This window comes from Aotus nancymaae, unplaced genomic scaffold, assembly GCF_030222135.1.
Source record: "Aotus nancymaae isolate 86718 unplaced genomic scaffold, 86718_ANA_hifiasm-v0.15.2.pri h1tg000076l, whole genome shotgun sequence".
Lineage (NCBI taxonomy): Eukaryota > Metazoa > Chordata > Mammalia > Primates > Aotidae > Aotus > Aotus nancymaae.
Window position 1 is genome coordinate 6,053,851 of NW_026988491.1, and position 12,678 is coordinate 6,066,528.

The 12,678-nt window shown below is 46.9% G+C and overlaps 1 protein-coding gene across 4 annotated transcripts in view; it reads left to right on the top strand.

Annotated features, from left to right (window-relative positions):
• Positions 1-12,678, top strand: part of LIMK2 (LIM domain kinase 2) — a 65,568-nt gene that overhangs the window by 27,389 nt on the left and 25,501 nt on the right. The window contains exon 1 of one of the 4 annotated variants that reach the window (XM_012471344.2): positions 7,286-7,729. The exons of the other annotated variants lie outside the window; for them this stretch is intronic. Within the exon in view, the coding sequence (XP_012326767.1) occupies positions 7,677-7,729 (53 nt within the window). The 5' untranslated portion in view covers positions 7,286-7,676. Of the gene's footprint in view, positions 1-7,285; positions 7,730-12,678 lie in introns of those variants that run through there. 4 annotated transcript variants of the gene reach the window in all.

A 12,678-nucleotide genomic window follows, 5' to 3' on the forward strand; every position in this document is an offset into this window, starting at 1 on the left:
CAAAGACAGGTCAAACTAGGCCGGGTGTGGTGGTTCACCCCTGTAATCCCAGCACTCTGGGAGGCCAAGGCAGGCGGATCACGAGGTCAGGAGTTCAGGACCAGCCTGGCCAACACAGTGAAACCCCATCTCTACTAAAAATATAAAAATTAGCTGGGTAGTGGTGTGGGCACCTATAATCCCAGCTACTTGGGAGGCTGAGGCAGGAGAATTGCTTGAACCTGGGACGTAGAGGTTGCAGTGAGCTGAGATCATGCTACTGTGCTCTAGCCTGGGCGACAGAGCAAGACTCCATCTCCAAAAAGACTTGGGTCAAACTCCAGCTTTGTCAATTCCTAGACCTGTGACCTCAAACAGCAACCTTCTCTGTGAACCTTAGTTCCTTCATATGTAAAAAGGAGATGACAACTCCAACTTCACAGGGTTATAAGGATTAAACGAGAACAAGTGAGCAAGCCCACTTCAGTACCTGGCTCACGGAACTCAGTCAGTGTTTTCTTTTTTTTTTTTTTTTTTGAGACGGAGTCTTGCTTTATCTCCTAGGCTGGAATGCAATGGTGCAATCTCAGCTCACTACAACCTGTGCCTCCCAGGTTCAAGCAATTCTCCTGCCTCAGCATCCCGAGTAGCTGGGATTACAGGTGCCTGCCACCACACCCAACTAATTTTTGTATTTTTAGTAGAGACGGGGTTTCACCATGTTAGCCAGGATGGTCTCGATCTCCTGACCTCGTGATCCGCCCATCTCGCCCTCCCAAAGTGCTGGGATTACAGGCGTGAGCCACCTCGCCTGGCCTTAGTCGGTATTTTCTAGAGTGAGAGCTTAGTATCTGCTGCTCCTGTAATGTGACATCATGTTCACAAACACCAGGTAAAAGACAATATTTGGCATCTGTCTTAATCAGGTATCACAGAAAGAGAAAAGAATTTGGCATCTGGATAGAACTTTAGAGATTTAATCTAATCCCTTGTTTTATAGTTCATGAACTTGAAACTAGGAATAGAGAATTGGAAGCCCAAGACATATGATAATACCTAGTCACATGAAATATGTTCAGATTTTCAGACTGGGAGAATTATTTCCCAGTATATTGGAAAAAGAAAACTTGTTGGCACAGTGATGGAACCACTGTTAGTAACTTTGGAGAAACTATGGAGAATGGGGGCAATATTTCTAAAGTATAATGTTCCATATCTACTATATACCAGGCACTGGGGATGTAGTCATGAAATCAAGATGGAGACAGCTAACTGGCCCAGTTTTCAAAAAGGAAGAAAAAGATACTGGAAAACATAAGCCTTATGATCCTTTTGCTTTGATTCCTTCACAAAATTCTAGGCAGATGATGGAATAAGTGGACAGTAAGCACTTAGAAAAGGAGCCGATCATTAGGAGTCATCAGTAGTGAAATAGTAGTGACTAGTTTAGACTTGACTTCATGTTTTCACTGGGTTACTCATCATGAGACCTTCTCCTGGATTTCCACAGGCATTTGATAAACTCTTTTCTGATATCCAGACAGTAAGAATGTGGGCAGGAAATTTAGAAAAATCAGATACAAGAACTCAACATACCCAGCAGTTTGAGGCTCTGAATTATAGAGGCAGGATTTGAGCTCAGAAAACTTTTAATTTCAGTGCTGCCCTTCCCAGCAGCATAAACTTGGATAAATTATTTAACATCTCAGGGCTTCCCTTGTCCTGCTTGTGCTGTATTTCTCAAGAGGTTGTTGCAGGAACTAAACTAGATGATAAGTGTAAAAAGCCTTTGTAAACTGAAGATGCTTTATAAACATTAGTTATTATCACTATTCTAGTGCTGTAGCTGCTCATCATGGGGGTTCTGAATCATAGATTTCTTTACTAGGCATCTGTGGACACCTGGTATGGGCCAGGCCTATGCTGGGCACTGAGAGTACCCAGTGCCTACCTTCACGTAGTTTGATCTAGTGATAGACAGATATGGCCACAGGGTCCTTCCTGTGTGTGATGTGCTTGGGGACACATTGAGGGAATCCTTCCCAGAGGAGAATGAATGCTCTGTCAGAGCTGGGCCTGGAAGAAGTAGGAGAAGACAGTGCCTGCAGGAGATATAGGAGGCTACAGAAAGAGTTAAGAGAGCAGAGGTTTGGGGGACTCCCAAGGAGCTTATGTGGTGAGTCATCAATGGAGTAGGGGCAGAAGGTGACCAGCTGGGAAAGCTCAAGTGATAGCCCCAGGGTCCTGGGTGCAGTGCACCTGGTGGGCTTTGCCATTGGACAAGAGCACTAGGGAAGAAGTCTGAGCAAGCACTTGCTCTAAATCCTGGGACTTCTTTTTGCTGTTGTCCATTTTGTTACTTTAAGGTAAGAAAAAATGTAAATAACATAATTATTTACATGTAAATAATATATAAATGGTAGAAAATGAATGCTGTTTCATACCTGCTTCTTGTTTCACTGCTCCAAAGGAGAAACTGATATCCAAGTGGCACTCTTCCAGATTGTCTCTAAGGATTTTACACATAGACTTTTGAAACAATGGGATTATACTGTACACTGTCTCTGAAGCTTAGGTTTTTCACTTAACATCTCACCCAGGACAGTTTCTGCTTCAGTACCTAGGATTTTCCTCATTATTTTTAACAGCTGCATAGTATTCTATTGTGTGGATGTGGTGGTGTATTTAAAGTAGCCTACTCCTATTGATAGACACATGGACTGTTCTTAATCTTTTAGTATTAAGCACTGCTGTACTGTTTGAACATATGTCTGCACATTTGTTGAAAGTATTTCTCTAGGCAAAATTTTTAGCAGTGGAATTGCTGGGATCCTTGATTTATTTATTTATTTATTTTTTGAGACAGAGTCTCTCTCTGTCACCCAGGCTGGAGTACAATGGCGCGATCTCAGCTCACTGCAACCTCTGCGTCCCAGGTTCAAGTGATTCTCCTGCCTCAGCCTCCCGAGTAGCTGGGATTGCAGGCGCATACAACCTGGCTAATTTTTGTATTTTTAGTAGAGACAGGGTTTCACCTTTTTTGGCCTGGTTGGTCACTAACACCTGACCTCAAGTGATCCGTCCGCCTGAGCCTTCCAAAGTATTGGGATTACAGGTGTAAGCCACCGCGCCCAGCCAGGACCCTTGTTTTAGAAGAATGACTGCTGCTGTAATGTAAAAAGTGATTTGGAAGAGGGGAGGAGTAGAGCACGAAAGATGGTTAGTAGATGGGGGTGGTAATGCTTACCTTTCAGGATTTGGAGGCTTCAGAGTCCTTAAAAATTCTCTTCCTTGATTGGTGTCCTTTTAGCCAATAAAGGGCTTCACATAAACACGTTTCCTTGGGTTTTGAATTATTTGACCAGAGCATTCTTCTAACAAGAGGTTGGAGTGATTTATTCACTTACTACACCTTGCTTGAGCATTCATTTGGGGCTGCCAGTTTTGAAGGCTATTGTTCTCCAGCCTGTCACAGATGCCTTGAAGACCTATGCCTCAGCTGGTTCTAAGGAGTCAGTTTGTTCGGCTCCCTGCCAGGTTTCCAAACTTGTGAAATGTGCTGGAGATTAACACCTCTCCTGCCATTTTATCCCTACTCTAACTGCCAGTCGAAGGAATCCTGCAGTTGCCTTTGGCAGTCATAACTGCTGAATCTTCTGCCAGCTGCCCTGAGGACCTAGAAGAGCAGTTTTCTATCCAGGACCAGTTTCCAGAGGCAGGAGGGTGAAATATATCCTCCAGTGTGACATTTCATCTCCCAATGCTGGATGGTTTGGGCCCTTTGAAGTTGGCTCTGAGGAACCACACGCTTGGGTCTGAGCAGCCAGCAGCTTATCACATCTGGTGATCAATCCTTCAAAGATTCCTCCTGAAGTCTGGATTTATGGAGGTCAAATGGACTCCACCTGGGAGGGGCTTCCACTTCAACTCATGACATGAGGAGAAGGCTGTTTCTCTTCCAGAAGGAGGCAGTTTTCATGGCATTGAGATGTCCTCTGACTTATTTCCCACCCACCAAGTTCTTTGTAAGAGGAGTAAGGGGAGAAGAGAACGCCTGCAGCCTCCTGCTCACATTCCTAGACACCGACTCACTGAGCCCGCCGCCGCTGGAACAGTAGAGCTGTGTGAAATGTCAAGAGGAGTTATGCTTATGGGCTCCCTGGCCTCGGTCTTTTTGTGGCTTGCGTATTCTTCCATCAGTACTGTGTTCATCACATGGAAATCAGAGGGTACAATTAAAAGATAATTTGCTAGTTCCAGACTTAATTTGGGGCCCCCTTCTTGCCTGACTGAATTACAGGGGAACATAATAGATTTTTGGTGAGAAATAGTTGGCTTTGTGGCTGGGAGAAGGAGAGCTCCCAGCTCTCCAGCTGGGCAGCCCTTTGAGTATCCTGTATGTTGTTTCCCCACTTCAGCCCACCTCACCTCTTCTGTGGCTCTTGTGTGGCCCCTAGGCCAGGATCCTGACCTCCTCAGGGTTGGCTCAGCAGTTTAAACTCAACTTGAGACCCAAAGAAAACAGAGAGCCTTCTGCAACCTCATAGGGTTGAAAAATGTTGAAGCTTGGAGCTATTTAGAGATCTAACCAAGGCCCAGACGGAGACAGTGACTTGCTGAAGGCCACATAGCTAGCCCACAGTAGTTGTAACGACAGTCTTAATGATATTAACGGCTAACATTTATCAACTCTTAATGTGTTCCAGACTTTGTGCCAAGGGCTTATGTGCAGTACATTGTCGCATTCAAACCCAGACAGTCTGGCTGTGGGCCCAGGCTGAGCTTCAGTATAGCATGGTATGGTCTACAATGTCTAGTCTTTCTTCAAATCCTGGCTTCACTTCTCACATTTACAGCTGAGTGACCTCAGGCAATAACCTCTCTGTACTTCAGTTGCTTTATCTGTAAAGAGAGAAATCACAGCGCTGTGGAATAGTGTGGGTTAAAATTCATTCATACAAGTAGTGCTGCAAGCAGTGCTTAGTGTAGGGTGAGAAGCTGTTCAGGGCTTACTTCCCCTGGCTGCCTCTGGGGCTAGAGTGTGGTGTCTTTGTGGTAGTAGACAGATAATGGCTGAGCTCCGCACAAACGCCAAGAGCTGCTCTTCACCATTAGAGGCAGTAAACAGAGTGGTGATTGAGCTCTGTGGCTCTTGAATAGAGCCCAGCAAGCTATGACCCAATCCCTATTTTAATATGGCCTGTGATTCATTGATTGATTTTTTTTTTTTTTTTTTTTTTTTTGAGATGGAGTCTCACTCTTGTTGCCCAGGCTGGAGTACAATGGTATGATCCCAGCTCACCACAACCTCTGCCTGCTGGGTTCAAGCAATTCTTTTGCCTCAGCCACCCAAGTAGCTGGGATTACAGGCATGCGCCACCACACCCGGCTAATTTTGGTGTTTTTGGGGTTTTTTTTGAGATAGAGTCTTGCTCTGTTGCCCAGGCTGTAGTGCAGTCGCACGATCTTGGCTCACTGCAACTTCCGCCTCCCGGGTACAAGCAGTTCTCCTGCCTTAGCCTTCAGGTAACTGGGATTACAGGCGCACACCACCATGCCCAGCTAATTTTTGTATTTTTAGTAGAGATGGGTTTTCACCATGTTGGCCAGGCTGGTTTTGAACTCCTGACCTTCAGCCCACCTCAGCCTCCTAAAGTGCTGGAATTACAGGCATGAGCCACCACGCTCAGCTAATTTTGTGTTTTTAGAAGAGCCGGGGTTTCTCCATGTTGGTCAGCTGGTCTCAAACTCCTGACCTGAGGGGATCTACCTGTCTCGGCCTCCCAGAGTGCTGGGATTATAGGCATGAGCCACGGTGTCTGGCCAGCTGCTTGTGTTGAGGATAGTGATATAACCCCTCAGAACCTATTTCCTAATCTGTTAAATGAGGCTGATGACATTTACCCCACTGGCAATTTAAATATGATGGATAATAGATGCTAAGCACTTAACACAGGGCCTAGAACATATTAAGTGCTCAATAAATGGTAGCTTATTAATGGTATTCAAACCAATATGCTCTTATCGCATGCATTGTTGTCCCTGTGTCCAACTGGTGGAATGGGAAAAGGCTCCCTTGTAACCCCATCTACCATCTTTGTCACACACTTTCCTGCCATGGTTCGCAGTAAGAGATAGAAGCTGCAGGGTGACTTCTGGCTCTTTACAATGGAGAGGGGGGTGTGCCTGGTAAGGGAGAGCTGATGTCACTGCCCTAAATCCAATGGTGGTCTGAGTGTTCTGGTTTCCTCCGGCAGCCTTGCTTTTTCCCTTACAATCCTGCAGGTAGGGAGACAAGGGCTTTCTCCATGGTAGCCTCTGGTTTGGTCATCCTCACAACTGGGGCTCTTCAGGCAGGCTCCCATTCCAGATACCTAGGCTTATCAATCCCTCTAGGCACCCCAGGCCTTCTCTGTCATGCCCCATTTTTCAGTTTGAGAAGCATGGCTATCACTGAACATAGATGGTGTTCTGCATGTGAACACCCAGTGAATAGTGAGTGAATGAGAGTAACCTTGGCTCCATACTATTTGCAGAGGGCTTTGAAAATGATTTTTCTCCTTGAAGAGGCAGAATGAAGCCTGGTAGTGGGAGAGCTCCAGCTCTAGAGACACATGGGCTACATTTAAATCCCAGCCCTGCCACTGACTCCCTTTTTGCCTTTGAGTGAGTTACCTAATCTCTCTGTACCTCACTTTTCTTGTCTGTAGAGTGGGACTAATTCCTGTCTCAGAGAAGTAAAAGAGTGCATATAGTGTTTGGTACATGGAGATACATCAGGTGTAGGTTAATTCTCTGGGCTTTGTTTCCTTATTTGCAACACAGCCCTGCCCTGGAGTGGAAGTGGCACCTCCCATTGGTCAGTTCTTGAGGCTGTCCCCAGGCCAGGCAAAGGGAGGGAATGAATGGATGCCCTAGTGCCAGGACAGAGCAGATGTCAGCTGGAAGCTAGGATGGCTCTCTGAACCTGCCTCTCCTACCAGAGGTCCCCCCTTCAGTGTGTCTATGCCTGGTGCTGGCATCCTCTTGTTTTTTTTTTTTTTAACCTCCAAGCAGAATTACTGTCCTGTAGGCAGCTCCTCTGCGTGAGGATATTTGGGGCCAGATATGTTTCCCCTCTGTCCTGCTTTACCCTTCCCTGAGCTCAGGATGGACGCTCAGTTGGTCCCAGTTATTGTCTGCAGCGCCAGCCTGCAGCCTCGATCCAGCCCAGCTCCACCCCTTGCAGGCAAGGTCTGTTTCCTAACAGCTGCTCCAACCACACACCTCGGTTCTGCGGGAGCCCCTCCTCTTCCTCCCTCCCTCCCTCATTCAGGGGTGGGACTGAAGAAGAAGGCTAACTTGACAGCAGCGCTTCTTTCTTAGCTAGTCACCGGCCTCTGCCCGAGAATGCCAGTGTGTGTGTAGCCTCCGCAGAGAGGTCGTTTTCTCGGAGTCCAGAGGAGCCGCCTGAGCTTCTGAGAACGAGGGAGGAGCCATTCCAGCCATGAGCCCCTGTGGGAATCTGCTGGGGGGCCAGTGGCCTGGAGTCCTCAGGCTCCTCCAGCTGCTCCGGAGGGAGAGGTGAGCTCAGGGTAGCCTGCTTGCAGCCAGAGGTGCCGGGAGCCCTTGGCCTGTCATGGTAGCCATCTACAGCCAGCCTGAGGCACTCCCAGACGGATTTGCAGCTGAGCCTGTTTATCTGGTGTGGGAAGAAGATGGGGAGTTACTTGTCAGTCCCGGCTTACTTCACCTCCAGAGACCCATTTCGGTGAGTTGGTCTCCAAGTTCCCCTCTCCATCTCCTCTCCTGGCCCCTGGTCCTGAGGGGATGGTGGTCTCCCTAAATCTGCTTCTCACTTAGTCCTTTACCATCGGTTCTGCCAGGCAGAAGCCAGTAGAGGTTATTCCCAAGCAGAATCGGCCGGGTGAGGTACCCCCATTATGTCATAGAAGTGGTGAGGGGAGGGATATGCCCAGCAGGAATTTCTTAGGGAGCTCTAGCTCCCTTTCCATCCCAGACAAACCTGAAAGAGCCTACAAAAGATGCCACTGACCTGCCCACTCTAGGTGTTACTGCTTCCAGGGGGAATAGCACAAATAGAGTGCTGTTTCTAGCTCTCACATGTCTTACCTGCGGGCCATGCTGCCTGCCCAGGAATTTGTCCCAACAAGCAGGATGGGCAGGTTTTGCCAAACTGTGGAAACTGACAAGGCCTGGGTGTGGGTAGCCTGGTACACAGTAGGCTTCTTATAAACATTTGTTCTCTTAATGGGAGGCACATTTGCCTCTGGCTTTGAAGGGCTTCTGAGCTCCCAGGTAAATACAGTTGCTGGAGAGAGACCTGGGCCAGTGCTTTTGAGACTGGAGCAGTGATCTTTAGAGTGTTCCTGAGCTGCTGGGCCAGTCCTCTCAGCTTCTAAGTCCCTAGGCCTGAGTACCTCCAGGAGCCTCTCTCTGTGGGGTTTCTCAGAGGGAGATGTGGAAACTCTACATCTGACCTGGCTTTCTTTGCTCATTGCCCCACTCCACCTCCCATAGAAACTCCCCAGGGGGTTTCTGGCCCTCTGGGTCCCTTCTGAATGGAGCCATTCCTGGCTAGGGTGGGGCTTGTTTTCATTCTTTGGGAGCAGCCTGTTGTTCCAAAAAGCCTGCCTCCCCCTCACCAGTGGTCCTGGTCGACTTTTCCCTTCTGGCTTCCCTAAGCTAGGTCCAGTGCCCAGATCTTGCTGCTGGGATACTAGTCAGGTGGCCAGGCCCTGGGCAGAAAAGCAGTGTACCATGTGGTTTCATGGAATGACTGGACCCTGGTAGAGTGGTGGGAAGTGTCTGGACTGGGGAAGGGGGAAGGGAACTGGTCCTCAATGCTGACTCTACCAAGCACCGTGCTAGACACTTTATCCTTTAATCTCAACAGCTGCCAAAAGAGATTATGTATCCCCATTTTACAGATGAGGCAACCAGTTTCAACAAAGTTAACATATGGACCCTCACTGGGCAGCTTTTTCTGTCTTCCTTTCTCTCATCCTTCAGGGGGCTGCAGGTTTGTTTTCCTCTCCTAGCAGAGAGTAGAAAAAGGGATAGTTTGCCTGACTTGTTGAAGGGATGGCAGAGATTGTTTTCTAAAGAGCCAATGGAAATTGATCTTGAGTTTAGGAGAAAGGTTTTTACCATGTGGAATCAAGATGCCAAGTATCTACCTGAGGTAGCCACATTTCAGGTCCTCATTACTTTCTCTTACTTTTAATCTTGGAAAGGCAGCTTAGGGGAAGGGTTGTTCTTTTAGGAGCCAGGAACTATACCCCTTTTACCCTTGGAGAGGCAGGGAAGCAAGGGAGGACACACCTTCTCAGGAGCTGGAGCTAGAGCAGATAGTGAACTGTCAACTCTCAACCTGAACCTTTAAGGGCCAAGTCACCAATGCCACCCAGGTCCACCTGTCTTTTGTCTCGTTCTGTCCCACCCTTTCTGGAGGACCTGATGACCTTGCCCCCACACCCCAAGCTCTGTTTTTTGCCTAGCTGGAGTCTGGGGGGTACTGACTGACTTTCTGTAGATACTCTACTTTCCCTTCCCCTAAATAAGAGGCCATATGCCTGAAGTCACTTCTGAAGAGATAGCTGGCACACAGTGCTCTTCCCACCCCACCCCACCCCACCCCCAGGAGGGACCTCCCAGACCCTCTGCTCTCCTAGGTATCTATCAATTACCATATCACTACCTGGTCAGAAAGCTGTTTCTGCCGTTAGCCCCTCCCTCTTTTATTATAGGGTGTCCTCAAAGGCTCCTCTTTGGGCCTCAGTTTTGTCATTGGCAGAAAGTAGAAGCTAGACTTCTTGGGCTCCTGAACAGGGTCCTTGCTGGATTCTGTGGAACAAATTAAGTCCTTGACCTCAGGCCTCTTGGGGAATACAAAGTCTATAGGAGTTCTGGGGCTGTGGTTGCAAGGAAAGTGATGCAACTAGATTCCACGGGGACGTGATCAGGCGTGACATGTGAGGGAGGAAGAGGGAGCAAGAGAATGAAGAATACAATTTCTGTGTCCCATACATCCCTGCCTGACAGGCCATACATACTCAGCAGAAATGTACTGTCTTCCCTACCCATGCTAGCATGAAGAGTGAGATGCAATTACCACTGTGCCTCCAAGTAAGAAAATACCTTAAATTGGAATTTACAAAAGAGGTAAATTAGGGAGTGGCTTTTGTTTGACATCTTTAAAGCAATTTTCTTTTTATAGAATTTCGATTCATGTCCAACACTAATTTAATGAGCTTGGGTTTACACATTATCTCTTGAAGAAAACAAATATATCTTTGTATTCCAAAGCAATCCATGTTTAAAGGAAAGAAATCATGCTTAACTCTGCCCTGCTTCACAGTAACCGTTGGCAGGTGCCTTAGGTCCTCTGGGACTCTTTTTCTCCTTATCTGAAAAATGAAGGACTTGGATCAGGTGAATGATTCCCAACTCTGCAATATATGTGGCTCCTCAGAGGCACACAAGCTCTTTTCCATTATTTTCCAAATAATGGAGGCCCTGTCTTTAACTGCAGTACAACTACACAAATTACTTGAAACTACAGGCTTCCTGGTTTTTGGTTGGAAGTGAATCAGTGCACTCTAGCAACACTTACTTCTTGCTGTTCAGAGGCTCATTGTGTGTTTGGTTAATTTTTTAAAATAATAAAAACATATTCCATAATAATTACAGCTTAATTGGCAGACTGTTTCAGTCTATAGGATCTGCAGGAAGGAGGAGTAATAAAGGGATTTTTGAGTGAGCTCTTATGGAGCAGTCTCTAGGCCCCTGTCATATCTGCCCTTCTGGACCCTGGGGAAAAGTTGGCATCCCCAGTTGTGGTGCTCTCCGGGTGCCCTCAGGCTATGGTGGAGGGAGCTTCCCATTCTCTCCTTCAGCCCGTCAGTTCAGAGGCTAGGGGTTGAAAGAAGCTTGTCTACAACTGGCTGCTCACTGGGAGGTTAAGGGATGACCAGCCAGCCAGGCCTTCATCAGGTCATGGGAGGGTTTATGCTTTAACATGTGTAAATCCGCTGCAATAACGATTGGTTCTCTTACCTCGTAAGGTTGAGAATTTACCTGTAAACATTTTTGTCAGAAGAGTTTGGATGTGAGTGAGGGCTGGGTCTATATCTTATCTCACTTGGCTTCTCCCAGCACAGCACCTTGCCTGCTTGTTTTTTTTTTTTTTTTTTTTTTTTCTTTTGAGATGGAGTTTCACTCTCGTTACTCAGGCTGGAGTGCAATGGCGCGATCTTGGCTCACCGCAACCTCTGCCTCCTGGGTTCAAGCAATTCTCCTGCCTCAGCCTCCTGAGTAGCTGGGACTACAGGCGCGCGCCACCATGCCCAGCTAATTTTTGTATTTTTAGTAGAGACAGGGTTTCACCTTGTTAACCAGGATGGTCTCAATCTCTTGACCTCGTGATCCACCCGCCTTGGCCTTCCAAAGTGCTGGGATTACAGGCGTGAGCCACCGCGCCCGGCCTCTGCTTGTTCTTAAATATCCTAGATGAACAGTAAATATTTCATAATTGTTAGGAATCTATTAGAATCAGTTGATTTCAGCAGGGCATGGTGGCTCATTCCTGTAATTCCAGCACTTTGGGAGGCCAAGTCTGTAGGATGACTTGAATCCAGGAGTTTGAGACCAGCCTAGGCAACGTAGGGAGACCATCTCTACAAAAAATAAAAAATTAGCCAGACATGGTGGTGTGCACCTGTAGTCCCAGCTACTTGGGAGGCTGAGTCAGGAAGATCTCTTGAGCCTGGGTGACAGAGTAAGACTCTGTCTCTTTAAAAAAAAAAAATTGGTTGATTCTAATTCAATGAATAAATAATTCACTTTAGGACCTTCCTTCTTTACTTACAGAAATCTATTTCGTTCTGGGCCCAGAAGCAGGTCCATATTGCTAGGCGTAGGAGGAAAAGGGGTTTGTCTGCAGTTGCCCTTAGCATTCTCAAATTGGGGAGGGAAAGAAATGAACATTTACTGGGTACCTCTGTGAGCCAGGCATCATGAAAGACATCTGTACATAATTTAATTCTCATAACCCCATAAGATATCAGCAATATACAGGTGAGGAAATTGAGGCTCAGAATAATGAAGTAACTGGCCTTAGGTGACATAGATAGTAAATGGCAGAGAAGGAATATGGATCCAGGTCTTAAAAGAGAAAATCTCAACTGATTATGTTTTTTTTTTTTCTAATTAAAGAATGAGGAGTGTTTTTTTTTTTGGTTTTTTTGTTTTTAACTCATGTGTTCTTTGCTGACTCAAAAGGCCTCTATGTGGATCTGGTTTGACCCACTGAACTGCCAGGGTTCTGTGCACTTTGTATCTGCCCAAGCCCTCAGAAGCCCTCAGTAATGTTTTGGAAGATGAGTTTTGGAGGTTGTTCTTAGGTGTAGCCTCAGTGTATGTAGGCTTCTAGGTGATTTCCTCTGACCTGAGGATTTCAGCTCAGTTCACTCTGGCTCCTCAGGAGAGTGGGATGACTGGTACTTCAGCCCTGGGTTCAGACGTCAGCTTCACCACCTCCCAGCTGGGTACTCTTCTACCTACAGCCAGGGAAGATTTTGACTTTCATCTGAAACTTTCAAAAATTGAAAGGTAGAAAAAAGGCCTTGGCTTTGGGAAGAACTTACGGTGTCCATGGCCTCTAAGAATCTGAGGTGGGGCATTTTTGAGTAGCACCTT